The sequence below is a fragment of the Lutra lutra genome, chromosome 1 (genome assembly GCF_902655055.1).
Source record: "Lutra lutra chromosome 1, mLutLut1.2, whole genome shotgun sequence".
Classification (NCBI taxonomy): Eukaryota; Metazoa; Chordata; class Mammalia; order Carnivora; family Mustelidae; genus Lutra; species Lutra lutra.
The window spans coordinates 25,912,422-25,928,634 of NC_062278.1; the positions used below are offsets into that span (position 1 = coordinate 25,912,422).

A 16,213-nucleotide genomic window follows, 5' to 3' on the forward strand; every position below is an offset into this window, starting at 1 on the left:
TGGATAAAAAAATAAAACCCATCAATATGCTGCCTACAAGAAAGTTATTTTAGACCCAAAGACACCTCCAGATTTAAAGTGAGGGGGTGGGAAACAATTTACCATGATAATGGACATCAAAAGAAAGCTGGGGTGGCAATCCTTATATCAGATCAATTAGACTTTAAGCCAAAGACTATAATAAGAGATGAGGAAGGACACTATATCATACTCAAAGGGTCTGTCCAGCAAGAAGATCTAAAAATTTTAAATATCATGCCCCTAACGTGGGAGCAGCCAACTATATAAACCAATTAATAATAAAATCAAAGAAACACATCGACAGTAATACAATAATAGTAGGGGACTTTAACACTCCCCTCACCGAAATGGACAGATTATCTAAGCAAAAATCATCAAGGAAATAAAGGCCTTAAATGGCACACTGGACCAGATGGGCATCACAAATATATTCAGAACATTCTATCCCAAAGCAACAGAATATATATATATTTCCCTAGTGTACATGGAACATTCTCCAGAATAGATCACATCCTCGGTCCTAAATCAGGACTCAACTGGTATCAAAAGACTTGGATCATTCCCTGCATATTTTCAGACCACAATGCTCTGAAGTTAGAACTCAATCACAAGATGAAATTTGGAAAGAATCCAAATACATGAAGACTAAAGAGCATCCTTCTAATGAATGAATGGGTCAACCAAGAAATTATAGAAGAATTGAAAAAATTCATGGAAACAAATGATAATGAAAACACAACGGTTCAAAATCTGTGGGACACAGCAAAGGCAGTCCTGAGAGGAAAATATATAGTGATACAAGCCTTTCTCAAGAAACAAGAAAGGTCTCAAATACACAACCTAGCCCTACACTTAAAGGAGCTGGAGAAAGAACAACAAAGAAAGCCTAAACCCAGCAGAAGAGAAATCATAAAGATCAGAGCAGAAATCAATGAAATAGAAACAACAACAACAAAAAAAAATAGAACAAATCAACGAAACTAGGAGTTGGTTCTTTGAAAGAATTAATAAAAGTGATAAACCCCTGGCCAGCCTTATCAAAAAGAAATGAGAAAGGACCCAAATTAATAAAATCATGAATGAAAGAGGAGAGATCACAACCAACACTAAAGAAATACAAACAATTATAAGAACATATTATGAGCAACTATATGTCAGCAAATTTGACAATCTGGAAGAAATGGATGCATTCCTAGAGACATATAAACTACCACAACTGAACCAGGAAGAAATAGAAAACCTGAACAGACCCATAACCAGTAAGGAGATTGAAGCAGTCATCAAAAATCTCCCAACAAACAAGAGCCTAGAGCCAGATGGCTTCCCAGGGGAATTCTATCAAACTTTTAAAGAAAAAAAAATTAATTCCTATTCTCCTGAAACTGTTCCAAAAAATAGATATGGAAGGAAAACTTCCAAACTCATTTTATGAGGTCAGCATTACCTTGATCCCAAAATGAGACACAGATCCCATCAAAAAAGAGAATTACAGACAAATATCCTTGATGAACACAGATGCAAAAATTCTCACCAAATATTAGCCAATAGAATCCAACAGTACATCAAAAGGATTATTCACCACGACCAAGTGGAATTTATTCCAAGGCTGCAAGATTGGTTCAACATCTGCACATCAATCAATGTGATACAATACATTAAAAAAAGAAAGAACAAGAACCATATGATACTCTCAATAGATGCTGAAAAAGCATTTGACAAAGTACAGTATCCTTTCCTGATCCAAACTCTGCAGAGTGTAGGGATGGAGGGTACATACCTCAATATCATCAAAGCCATCTATGAAAAACCCACTACAAATATAATTCTCAATGGAGAAAAACTGAGAGCTTTTCCACTAAGGTCAGGAACACGGCAGGATTGTCCATGATCACCACTGCTATTCAGCATAGTACTAGAAGTCCTAGCCTCAGCAATCAGAAAAAAAAAAGAAATTAAAGGCATCCAAATTGGCAAAGAAGAAGTGAAACTCTCAGTCTTTGCAGATGATATGATACTATATGTGGAAAGCCCAAAAGACTCCACTCCAAATCTGCTAGAACTTATACAGGAATTCAGTAAAGTGTCAGGATATAAAATCAATACACAGAAATCAGTTACATTTCTTTACACCAACAAGACAGAAGAAAGAGAAATTAAGGAGTCAATCCCATTTACAATTGCACCCAAATCCATAAGATACCTAGGAATAAACCTAACCAAAGAGGCAAAGAATCTATACTCAGAAAACTATAAAGTACTCATGAAAGAAATTGAGGAAGACACAAAGAAATGGAAAAATGTTCCATGCTCCTGGATTGGAAGAACAGATATTGTGAAAATGTCTATGCTACCTAAAGCATTCCACATGTTTAATGCTATCCGTATCAAAATCCCATCAATTTATTTCAAAGAAATGGAACAAATAATCCTAAAATTTATATGGAACCAGAAAAGAACTCGAATAGCCAGAGGAATATTGAAAAAGAAAACCAAAGTTGGTGCATCACAATTCCAGACTTCAAGCTCTATTTCAAAGCTGTCATCATCAAGACAGTATGGTACTGCCACAAAAACAGACACATAGATCAATGGAATAGAATAGAGAGCCCAGAAATAGACCCTCAACTCTATGGTCAACTAATCTTCAACAAAGCAGGAAAGAATGTACAATGGAATAAAGATAGTCTCTTCAACAAATGGTGTTGGGAAAATTGGACAGCCACATGCATAATAATGAAACTGGACCATTTCCTTACACCACACATGAAAATAGACTCAAAATGGATGAAGGACCTCAATGTGAGAAAGTAATCCATCAAAATCCTTGAGGAGAACACAGGCAGCAACCTCTTTGACCTCAGCCGCAGCAACTTCTTCCTAGGAACATGCCAAAGGCAAGGGAAGCAAGGGCAAAAATGAACTATTGGGACTTCGTCAAGATCAAAAGCTTTTGCACAGCAAAGGAAAGAGTTAACAAAACCAAAAGACAACTGACAGAATGGGAGAAGATATTTGCAAATGACATATCAGATGAAGGGTTAGTATCCAAAATCCACAAAGGGCTCAGCAAACTCAAAACCCAAAGAACAAATAATCCAATCAAGAAATGGGCAGAGGACATGAACAGACATTTCTGCAAAGAAGACACCCAGATGGCCAACAGACACATGAAAAAGTGCAGCACATCACTTGGCATCAGGGAAAGACAAATCAAAACCACAATGAGATATCACCTCACACCAGTCAGAATGGCTAAAATTAACAAGTCAGGAAATGACAGATGCGGGCGAGGATGCGGAGAAAGGGGAACCCTCCTACACTGTTGGTGGGAATGCAAGCTGGTGCAACCACTCTGGAAAACAGCATGGAGGTTCCTCAAAAAGTTGAAAATAGAGCTACCCTATGACCCAGCAATTGCACTACTGGCTCTTTACCCTAAAGATACAAATGTAGTGATCTGAAAGGGCATGTACACCCCAATGTTTATAGCAGCAATGTCCACAGTAGCCAAACTATAGAAAGAAACTAGATGTCCATCAACAGATGAATGGATAAAGAGATGTGGTATATATACACAATGGAATACTATGCAGCCATCCAAAGAAATGAAATCTTGCCATTTGTGATGACGTGGATAGAATTAGAGGGTATTATGCTTAGCAAAGTAAGTCAATTGGAGAAAGACAACTATCATATGATCTCCCTGATATAAGGAAGTGGAGATGCAACGTTGGGGGGCCTTGGGGGGTAGGAAAAGAATAAATGAAACAAGATGGGATCAGGAGGGAGACAAACCATAAGAGACTCTTAATCTCACAAAACAAACTTAGGGTTGCCAGGGGGAGGTGGGTAGGGAGAGGGTGGTGGGCTTATGGACATTGGGGAGGGTATGTGTTATGGTGAGTGCTGTGAAGTGTGCAAACCTGGCAATTCACAGACCTGTACCCCTGGGGCTAATACGTTATATGTTAATAAAGAAAAAAAAAAAAAGAAAAAGAAATGTTATTTTCCCTTAAATACAGGTCTCCAAATGTGTTCAGTTACCCCTTCTGCTTAACTGACTGGGCAATTTGTTCTATAGCATAAAGTATTTTTCAGGACACTGAGCTCTATGACAAGCTGCAGAGAAAGTCTGGGTTTCACAGCAGAGAAACACAAAGAGTCAAAGGCAGTGAAACCTAAATATAAATAGTGAAGATCAAAATATAACCAAATATGCACAAAATCCATTATCCCTATTTATGGTTATTTCCTACCTGGTTCATACTTGCAGATATAATTGTGCTTCATGTTGCACCTGTCATCGTTCCACTGGTAAAGGTAGGGACCCCCAAGGCCTGGATTGGCCGTTGGTTGATGATACATCACAACACATTTCTCACTTCCACAGGAAGGTTCATCAGTATACCAGTTTCTGTAAACAGAGCAACAGGAACACCTCGAAGTGATTTCACCCATTCTATTCTTTTTGTCTTGCTTTTTGTTTTGAGTTTTTATTTAAATTCCAGTTAGTGAACATTGAGTGAAATATTAGTTTCAGAAGTAGAATTTAGTGATTCATCACTTACATACAACACCCAGTACTCATCACAACAAGTGTCCTCCTTAATACCCAACACCCACTTGGCCTCTTCCATTCTGACATCCTCTACAGGTGAACAGAAATCTCCCTTCTCCCTTTTGAGTTCCCCAGAGAACATCCAACTTTTCAGCACCCCTACTCACCGGTACTGGGAAGCACTTCCATCAGACCACTGGTAGAGATCTGGGCAGGCACCAGATGTCTGCCCCTCTCCGTTTCGCCAAAGCCCTATCCAGAAATCACCATCAGAAATTCCCGTTCCTGGTTTTGTCAGGTTTTGCAACATACTTTCTATTAACTTCTGTTCTGCCTCATTCTCCAGGCTGAGAAGGACTCCCCCCTCACTCTCACAAGCCAGGCGTGCCTCCTGGAAGCTCACTCGGCTCGACAGTTCATGGAAGTAGGCCATTTTGTAGCAGGGATGCTTGAGGTCAGCAAAACACACCTTCTGGCCTGAAAAAAAAGATGCTATGTATTGATTACTCGAGCTATATTCATAAGCTATTATGAATTAAGGTTAAAGAGCCAATCAACACAGGATGCACTCTCCCAAGAATGATTATTCCATTGAATCATTTTATAAGGTTTATTTTTTAAATTATTACTTTCGATTTATAAAAGCAAATTGATTCCCTAGGTAAACTTCTAACACAAACTTCAAAACACTTAAAGAAAATTTCTGGTGACGCCTGGGTGGCTCAGTTGGTTGGACAACTGCCTTCAGCTCAGGTCATGATCCTGGGAGTCCCGGGATCGAGTTCCGCATCGGGCTCCCAGCTCCATGGGGAGTCTGCTTCTCTCTCTGACCTTCTCCTCGCTCATGCTCTCTCTCACTGTCTCTCTCTCAAATAAATAAATAAAATCTTTAAAAAAAAAAAAAGAAAATTTCTGTAAAGGGAACTCATGATTCTTCTGGCTTAGATATAAACTAATTATCACAGCATATGAAAGTAGCTAAAGAAATTTCAGGTATATGGAGAGCTAAAAGGCCAAAACTATGAAAGAAAAACAATTCATAAAATAATTTTATTTAAAAAAACAAATAAAATTTTAAAAAGCGATGTTTAGAAGGTATCATGAAAAACCTTTAAGGTGGAAAATTTGAGGCATAAATATTTGCTTTTATTGTATATACATTAAATACATTACATTGAAAGTTAATAGAGGTCAAAATTAAAGTAACTCTAGTAATAATTTATTAATAAAATACAGCATTAAAAGTGACAGGATAGATTTCTAGAGTACTATAGAGTAATCTTTGAGAAAATTCTCATTCTCAATTCTCTGAATATTTTCTGGTTTCATAGGTGATCTCCATGTGTGATCTCCAATCGCTCAGCCAATGACTTCTCTGTTTCTACACAGACATCTCAAATGAGTTATAAACTCCAAATAGAATTTCCCAAATTTGAACTTAGAGAATCAAGATTTTATCTATTTCAGAGAGAGAGAGAGAGAGAGAGAGAATGGAAGAAAGCGAGTGCACATGAGGGGTGTGAGGGGGGGCAGTAGAGGGCAAGGGGAAGGGAGGAGGGGAAAGAATCTCAAGCAGACTCCAGAAACCATGTGCAGAGATCACACTGGATCTCACAGCACCGAGATCACAATCCCAGCTGAAACCAAGAGTTGGACGTTCAACAGACTGAGCCACTCAGGCTCCCCTGAACTCAGAGACTCAAATACTAAAAACAAACAAATAAACAAAAAAGAAAGGCATTTTAAATATGAAACAAACACATCACGTAATAAAGGTGCTTTTAAAATCTCATCTATTGCTAATTATTGTCAATCTCTGATAACTCGGATAGAGATCTGGGTAAACTGAAATTTGGCCAAACGTGTCTTTCAAAGACCGTTAAATTAAAAACAACTTAGGTGATGTATGTGAGAACAAATTGTTTTTCAGCATTAGAATCTCCATTTATGTATTAAATGGAGACATATTAAATAAAATGACTTCTTCAAATTTAACCTAAAAGATGCCCTATTAGACTAGTTGCAATTACTTCCTTTGTGAGTTTGAAAGTGGTAACACTGCATTTCTTTTCAACTTTCCCTAATTTAGGGCCACCTGGGTGGTTCAACGCATAGACTCTTGATTTACTTCTGCTCCCTTGTACCACCAGGCAAGTATGCCAAATTATAGAGATAATCTCCAGATTAGCTTCTTTGTTTCACTTCTGTTCTCTTCTGTCAACATTAAAAATCATGCATCCCTCTCTGTCACTATTTCTTTTTCCCGATCTGCTGCCCAGAACCTCTATTAGTTTCTTCACCTTCTTCCAATTTCAGCTTAGGTTTGGCCTCGGAAAACAGACTACCAAGTATTTTATGTAAAATAAAGTCAAATTACTTTATGCGAAGAAATTAAGGCAGAGCTCTACAGCTTTCTTAAGTTTTGTCTGCATGAACATTATTCTTGTTGGGATTGAAGGGTTTTCTCAGCAGGTATTTAATTTTGGAGTTGATCAAGAAAATTTGTCAGTAGTGGAGAGAGTGGAGTGTTACTGTACTTAAACACTGGCTAAAAAATACTGCATTCAAGATTTGTACTCTTAATTACAGTACATCACACTGAGTCAACATCGGTATCACATCCATTCTCCCCCAGAATCAGCAATTAATGACCTATGATGACACTCAGAGTCTGGAGGGTGCCGAAATCAGGAGGCCATTAACCTCACCACAGTGTTTGAGTGATAGGCATTCAATATCATGGTCCAAGCTGAGAACTGCCATCTAATAAAGTAGATGTAGCAATGCAAGCCAGCCAGCCAGTTGTCCTCTCTGTCTCATTAACTGTGATCTGGACCCAGGAGCACCACACTGAATAACATAAACAAATGAATGGACAGCCCCAACTAATTGTTAATGAAAAATAAAACGTTAGTATGAATGACTGCAGGAAAATGGGATTAAAGAGATTTCAAGAGGACAAATCAGTCTGAAATAAATCATCCTTGAGAAATAATCATGAAAGTCCCAGGGGCTGATTCTAATACAATTATTTATTTTAATTTCTCCTAATTTATTATTAGATATTGTGATGACTTCATTGTTTAAAATGGCTGCTCCTGATAATATTCTAAAAATGCCATTAAGCCCAGTGAGTTCTGTGCCTGTATTTTTAAAGCAAGCTATTTCCACTGTCTTCTACAGTCTTTACATATTTCTGTCTCGAAATATATCTCAACTGCATTCCCTTGAGTCTTCAATGGGCTCAGTTTTTCACTCCAAGAACTCTCAGACTTGGATTTGCCTCCAACACTTCTGAAATATTAAACTTGTCCAACAAGATTGTTTTGCAAGATGTCAAAAAGGAGCCCATTTAAAAAATAAATTAACCAGAAACTTGAATGAGTAAAAATTATTTATATACCAAGGCCAGCACTCATTCAGAGGGTGCCTACATATAATTTAGATGCTAAAAGTCTCTGCTCATTCTCTTTGATAAGTTAAAAAAAAAAACACTACACAAATTTCTTTACAGTGAGGACACTGAAATAGTTACACTGAAATTACAGTTTAATTTATAAAATTAAGGGTAGCATTTTGAATGAAATGTTTAAGAGAATTTTAATGCAATGTGGAAATTCCTAACACTGTTATGTGAGTCTACAGAGACATAATATTAATAAGAGGAAAACCTATGGCAGGGATTCTATTTAAAGTAGTTAAAAAGTGTGCATGAGTCCTAGATGCTAGCTGACCATGGCACTGTCTGTGACAGGCATTCTCACCTTGGCTGTGGGTGATGGAGTGGTCCAGGGTCATGGGGGAGGGGGTAGAGACTGAAGTGGCTGCAAAGCAGAGGTACAGTCAAGGGATCCAAATAGGGGCCAACTACCACTAGAACAGGTAGATATTAACTCCAAAGTATCTGCTGAATATCAGTTGTGTCCTCAGATTCTGAACTGAAAGGTCACTAGCAGTTCAGATCTAGCAAGGCTGTTTGAAAATTACAGATACCTGGCCCAGTTTTATTACCATTCATATACAATCAGTTAAAGCTGACACTGTGGATTTCTTGACATGCATTTCTATTTCACTCCCAACTACCGCCTTATTGTACAAATGTAGTCCAAGCAGTAGCAAAATCAAGCAAAAGGAGCTGCTGAACGCTCCCCACCATTTCAGCTGATGGAAATTTGGCCGTCATGGCAGGGGAACTCCAACAGCTGGGAAACAAATGTTGCCCTAATTCCCAGAAAAGTTCCATTAATACAGATCTTCTGGAAGCCACTTTTCCCACTTCTGTAAAGGCTAATTTCCTAGAGAACCATTACAACTATCTCTCTTCTCCTTCTGTGAGATCACATGGGGAACTCCCTTTTCTCTGATCTTTAAATGTTTCATTCAGATAAAATCTTCCATTGACTATTTTGAATGATAGGAATTCTAAACTTCACCTACTATATCTACTTCCATCCACCCTCTACTAACCATAACATATTTAGATAAATATTCAGATAACCATGCAACAGTGTTTATTACACTAAGGCAAACTTCATACTAACAATTTACTAAATGTCACCTAGGATTTCCACCTAGGATTCTATACCTATTAATATTATACACACATGCATACAGCATAAACATTCCTATCACTGTCACTGCTAAGATTCTGCTATTCTACTATTCCCATGAATAGATGGTTTTGTCTGTTAGAACTAAATATTGGCAGTAAATGCTTTTGGCATTGATATAAAAGTGGGGCCGAACTCATAGTATTATGGCAGTTTACTTTTTTCTTCCCGAATAGAAAGGATCTATGATTCAGTTTTATTTTGCTTATATTTATTAACTTTCTGACAGCTGAGTCCTCTGTGAGCAAAGTAATAACATTTTTCTTATACCTTATGTTCTAAGCATATATTATTAATATTGAGTATTGAATTTATATCATAATTTTCAATAAAAGCATAGAAGATATGAATTTCTATGGTTCAATCATGATCCACTTTTAGTTACAAAAAGGAAAAAAAAATTGTACAAAAGAGAATCTACATGATAAGTCTTCCCCAAACCTGACTGACTGAACTTTGGATATTTTACCAAAATCCCACAAAATAATTGGTTTTTCATCACTCTTTCTCTCTCCCAAATCACATAACTAAATAGGTTGGATCCAACATTATACACTGTGCCATGATTTCTGATACAATGCCAGCACTTCTAAACTAAAATGAAATGCTTTCAAACAGTGTGCTCCTTAAAGTGTTCAATAGTACACCAACTTAAGGATGATTTTTTATTTAAAAAAAATAAAAAAGTTTTGTTATAAGTTTTAATTTTTGTAACAGAGATTTTATAGTGCAATTAAATGTATAACGTGCTAGTACAAGGGTGTTAGAATATATTTTCTTGCATTGATAAACTCAAAACTGTAGTACTGGGTCATGTTGTGGACAGTGGTGGCAGTTGCAAGTCCTACTTCTCCCACTGAGAAATACCACAAGCTTTGAGAAGGGAATGGAACTCATATTTTTAAATTTGCATATTTAAAAATTGGGATCTAAATAGCAAATGGTAAACCAAGTGACTGTGTGACTCAAAAGTTAAAACATTCAATCAAAAAGAGCTGCTGAGAATTCCAGAGCTATACTTGAATTGTGGGTATGCTTGGGGGCATTACTTAAAACTTTCCTGGTTTTCTCACCTAAAATGGAGTTTTCTCACCTAAAAAGGAGTTTTAAAGAAGTATTGTAATAATAATAGTCAGACATTTATGAATAGTTAAGTATGGAGGGTCTCACTGTAGCACCAGCCACATCTTTGGGTAAATTAGGAAAAGATGTGTTCTCCTGGCGATATAGGCTGCTCAGCTAGAAAAAGTTGTTTTCTTCTAGGTGGCCTTAGCTCCAGGCACAGGACCTGCACGCTGAGCTCCCTCTCAGCTTCTTGGCACAAACTCTCTGTGCACGACCCAGTCTGCACAAATCTGTTCAAACCCCTTCACCCTCCAACAGTCCTGTGCTGTAGGTCACATCATGTAGCTCCCATCCTATTTTAAAAAGTTAGATATTTTGCAGATTCACACAACACAGTAGTCAGGATTTAGAACCAGACTGTCTCTCTGGCCCCATAGTCCACACCTTCACCCAGATGTCTATGCTGCCTCCGTAGACAAATGTAATATTTTTTCGAAAGCAAAATATTTCATGAAATAAAGAGATTGATGAACATATACCTTATTCATGTTTTCTATCTTAATTATTAGCATTGATCTGTTATTGATTACCATTGCTGATATGTGCAAGGGCTTACGCATTGAGAGTTTGTTTTTCTAAGCAGATTTTGGTTTTTCTATTACTAAACATTTAGACACAGGATTAATATTGCAACATCTATATCAGATTTTCAAACCATATCTAGTCTTAAGTATTTTTTTTTCATCCAGCCCTTACATCTTCTACATAAAGCAAACCCCAAATGAATTTTTCCCAATTACAAGGAGTGCAACAGGATTCAAGTCATCGGGTCTTTTCTATTACCAGTAATATGTTACAAGAGCGCCTGCCAATTGTGTATATTCATCCACCTGTACACCAAGTGCCCAGCACAGAATGCTGTTATAAAAAGTAAAAATTGTTAGTGTGAACATCAGCTGGATTTCCACTCGGACCCCTTTACACAATACCACCTCATTTTTAACATTATTGAAATAGTTATTGCCATCCTCGGGAAGAAGAGTTCTCAAAACAAATCTATAAAATGATGAAAAATAGCAGTTAAGGAGTAATGGCCATGATAGATGTGTAATTTATTAAATGACTAGTAATAAGATTAATTTGTTCCTTTCCTGCCCAAGAGATACTTAAAGTAATTGCATCTTTGAAAATTGCACTGTCATCACTTTATGCTTTTGATGATGTCATGGAATAGTACCACAGGATGGGATATGCTCAGCAGATTTTTTTCTATCTTGTTTGCTATTACAATAACCTACAGCTACTGGTCACGACCCATAGATTTGCATAATTCTGCGGCAGCTACACAACAGAAGAGATGTGTCTAAATCCCCCAGGATCCTAAAGAACATGCAGGCCAATTCCAATGAGTTCAAATTAATACATATTAACATTTTCTGCAGAAATATGGAGGTACCATGCAAAACACTTAGTGCCCTTTACTGTGTAACAGGTTGGGGATCACTGCTGCGCCCACTATAAAGAAAAAGCAAGAGTAAAAAACATACACACACATTACTTTAAAAACACCTCAAATATTTAAATATACCCACATGTTCTTCAGACATATCTTTCTACCTTAAAAACCTAAATTTTGAACAGTTCTGTTTTGTTTCTTTGTTTTTTTTTTTTTTTAAAGATTTATTTATTTATTAAGAGAGAGAGGGAGAGAGGTGGCAGGGCAGGGGTCAAGGGAACAGAGGGAGAGAATCTCAAGTCAGCTTCATGCCTAGCATGGACGCCATGACTCTAAGAAACCTGAGCCTAAACCAAGTTGGAAACCTACCTGGCACTCCTGAACACTTCTTTCTCATATGTATCCATGTCCCCATCAGTAAAATCCTCTTATCTTTGTCCTAAGTCTCTCATAATCTACCAGTCAAGTCATGGAATTAAATGATTTTACTCCCCACAAATATTCTCTACATATCTGTGGTCAGTAACAAATCAATACAAATCTGAGATCCTAAAAGTAATTCCAAAATTAACTCATAAATTCATTAAATACTCTTTCATTAAATACTCTAATACATTAAATTACTCTCATGGTTATTTATTTTACTATGTATTTATGCATCAAAATAAACATGACTGCTAATCTATAAAAATACGTTCCTATTTCTTGTGAAAATACTTTTATTTTGTTTCTCAACTTTTAAAATAGTGATGTATTTAAAAGTATGGGAAATATCCCATGTTTTAAAGTACTAAAATAAAGAAAATTTCTATAAAGAATTATTTTGTGGGTTCCTGTCTTTTTTCTGGAGAAAGTAATTATTTTGGTACACTAAATATAAATTACAAATAGCTATACTGATATGTTCCATATGTTACAAGTATGTTCCTAATAACAGCCTCAAAGAGCTGATTTCATTTGACAGATACTTGAGTAGAATTTTGGTCCCCAGTGGCAGGAAAAAGCTGATGCACCACATAGAACTTAACATTGATGCATCAGACATTAGACCTACTACTTCCAACATGTCATGTTTTAGACTCTCTATACTCATGCTATTGTGGCTAAAATATTTTTTAATTGTCTTCAAAGGATAAAATCACAAACTTATAATGGTTAAATTTTAATGCAAATTTTTATGGCCAAGGGTAATTAAATTATCCATAAGAAAAACATAACTAAGTAATTGTTTTGATATCAAGTAAACATCATCATTTATGCTAAATCAAATAGATCATGTTCAGTTAATTAGAAATTTTCCAGATGTCATCTACAAGATGCCTATAAATACTTCACAGGAAAACACAACAAAAGGTTTGCAACAATTTATGCAATAATAGAATACAGAAAAAAAAACTTTTCATTGACAATTTTTTAAGTTCTGTTTTTATTTTACATATTTTTCTTCTCTTTTGCAAAGTTTATGGCATACAAATAAGAATATACCAAAAGGATACTACTCAAGTCAATGAAGTGTTTCTAAAAACACACCATATGCTAAAAGCTTGGTCTCTGCTGCTCAATCATTTGTAAGAGTAATTCTCATAAACACAAAAGCAGTCAAATATGTAATTCAAACACTCAGGTCTATATAGTGAACTTTTTATTCAAAGCTATATTAAGGGGAAAGGGTTCTAATATATGATTCCTGTAACATCCTAACTTGGTACTGTAAAGTTTTCAATTTATCAATATAATGAGCCTGATTTTCTCTCCCTGCTCCCCAAATGTAAGCAGCATGCATGTCCAAATGACAGTTCACCATGTATTTAATTCCAGTGTCTCCAGAGGGCCAAAAAGTCAGCGGTGAGTGATTGATAACTAGACACTGAAGAATTATAGTCTCAAGATGTAGAACATCACATATTGCTGAGGGGAAGATCAGCAACAATTAAGCTTAATATGCCAGTTTCTAAAGGTCTGGCTTCACTATGGATTAAGTTGATGTCATCTCTCACCTATCCTTACCTCTAGTGACACCTGTTATACTGATGAACGGAATGTGAAAAGGAATTTGTGCTTTTTACATTAAAAGAAAAAAAAAAAGTCCACACTTAAAACACTTTCCCACATACATTCAACAAATATTCATTGAAACACTTTAATTAACATTGCAAGAAATTTCAGTAGGGATTGTTATACTCAATTTTCATGTAAGGCACAATTCATTCATCCTAAGCTTTTGAGAATCTTTTTTTTTTTTTTTTTTTTTTTTTTAGAGACCTTCCCCCAAAGTAAGGGATGGTGAATGAGACATAAATTGCTTAACAATAGAACAATGAAAGTCGAAGAAAAAGAAAAATCAGAGCAAATGCTTGGAAGCTTGCCAATTCTGATCCACTTCCCTGGCACGGACTCGGTCCACCTAATTGGGTACCTACTGTGTGCACGAACCTGTGGCCATTACCATGTACACTTCAGCCCAACTCGACCGGACTTCCTTTTCAAGTAGCCAACTTGGAATAAGGTGTGCAAAGGAAAGGCGTCTACACACAATGACCAGTAAGTCCCCTGTTCTTTGTCAGCCCTCCCTGAGAACAAAGGCCGCATGTATGCCCAGGAGTCTGAGAACCACCCACAAAGAGTAGGTCTGGTCTCAGAAACCATCCGACTGAACACAGTGCGCAGACCGAAGTCAAGACAAGCCAACAGGGGTTGGCATTTCTGCAGCGGTTCTTGAAGCTCTGGGTTTCTTTCCTCTTCCTGTTCCATGGTACCCCACCCCTTTTGCAGGTGCCAAGCCCTGCCCCGTGGCCTACTCTCTTAAAAAGAGAGTGAAAATTAGTCTTGAAAAACGCTGTAGCTCACTTTGCAGTTACTGAACCAGGCACTCCCCGCAAATTTAAACTTTTCTCTGCGTGTGTTTTTGCGGGGCCGGGAAGAAAGCTGACCACAATCTAGTCCCTTCCCTGCCACGCCTCTCCCGCTCCTCCCGACCCCCTACTCCTCACAGGTTTCCAAGCTCCTGGAGAGCCTTGACCCCAGAACAGACGGCCACGCACCGCCCTTGTCCCCGCACCCCGCGGTCCCCTCTCCCTGCTTGTCCGCTCGGCGGGCAGCCCCCTGACTCACCGCTGACCACCCGGCGGCAGAGAACTCCGTGGCCGCAGAGCAGCGCAGCGCCCAGCAGCAGTGAGACCACGCGGCTCATCGCGGCGCGGCGACAGCAGCAGGTGTGCGTGGAGCGAAGACGACCACTGCCCGCCGCGCAGCGGGAGCTCTAACCTCTTAGCCTCCCTGCCTCCCCGCCGGACCCTACTCCCACCGCTGGAGCCCAGCTGGCCAGGGCCCGGCACTCATCGCCTTCTGCAGGGCCTGGAGCCGGGCGCGCCCTTGCCGCGCGCTTGTGTGCTGAGCTAGAGCGCACCACCCCGCCGGTGCGCGTTTAAGGAGAGGAAACAGAAGTTAGAGGGTCCGTGTCTGCCCCAGAGGTGAAGCAGGAAACCCGGGTTGGACCCCACCCGACCCCTTTGCTCCTTTCCCCGGCCTCTGGCTAGTGAGGGGCTAAGCCCGTGTGGCTAGTCCTGGCTCTCACAGCGGCGGCAGCAGCAACAGCAGCTCTGCCCGGAGGCGCGGTCTTATATACCCACATCCCGAGGTTCCGGCCCCTTGCTAGCACTAATTTTTAACTACTTCTCTCCTGCCATGGGACGCATCCCGGCCCCTCCCCTAAAAACTGGAGCCGCGTTGAAAAGACTGCAGTCAGCAGCCCCACCTCCTCCCCTCCGCTTCTCCTGGTCTCTCTTTCCATTCGCTAACAGACCTGATGCTCATTTGTGTAAAATGTGACAGCTTTGCTATTAAACTCTGGCAAAAGTTGGATCCATTTGGTTTTCTCAAAGATTAATGTCCACGGGGATGCCAAGTTGTGGGGCCTTTCTCTTTTTGCGCTAAATTGCTTGATCATATGTATTGCTAGATGCAGGGCGCTAGCCGCTATTCAAGATGGATTGGCAAAGTGGGAGCCAAAACCTGCTCAGTGAATTATAGGATGTGGCAGGTTTTTCCCCACCTAGGTTCTGCAAATAGATTACTTCCAAGCAGGTTGTTTGACTAAATTGCCACAGAAGCAAATTGAAGAGAATATTTGAGGCACGGTTTTCCCAACTGATTTCAATCTCAGAATGCAGCTCCAGAGAAAACCATCAACACAAATATTCTGAATACTTGGGAATTTCCTGGATGTAAATATATGTATTTCTTTGCAATCATCTATGTGTGACCTATAGTTTCTATTAGAAATAAAGCATTCTAAAACCTACAAAGATGCTTTTCCATAACTTGACTTGGTTTTAATGGGTGGTACATTTTCCTAGAACACCTCCCTGTCTTTGGTTTTCACAAGCCACAAGTTTGCACTGAACATTTATTGGGCTGTTTTCTTGGGGAAAAAGAAGGTAAATCCTGCTACAGTAAGAACAAGTCTTGCAGAATAAGAATTCTAGTACTTAGACTTGAAGGATT

At 38.5% G+C, this 16,213-nt stretch overlaps 1 protein-coding gene across 2 annotated transcripts in view; it reads right to left on the reverse strand.

Annotated features, from left to right (window-relative positions):
• The window catches only part of CHODL (chondrolectin), a 29,661-nt gene extending 14,235 nt beyond the window's left edge, over positions 1-15,426 (reverse strand). The window contains exons 1-3 of one of the 2 annotated variants that reach the window (XM_047721700.1): positions 14,822-15,426; positions 4,747-5,056; positions 4,278-4,435 (exon numbers count right to left, since the gene is read on the reverse strand). In XM_047721700.1, coding sequence (XP_047577656.1) covers positions 4,278-4,435; positions 4,747-5,056; positions 14,822-14,900 — 547 coding nt within the window. In that variant the 5' untranslated portion in view covers positions 14,901-15,426. The remainder of the gene's footprint in view (positions 1-4,277; positions 4,436-4,746; positions 5,057-14,821) is intronic. The other variant, XM_047721695.1, reaches the window with a different exon arrangement.
• Positions 15,427-16,213: the final 787 nt, after the last annotated feature.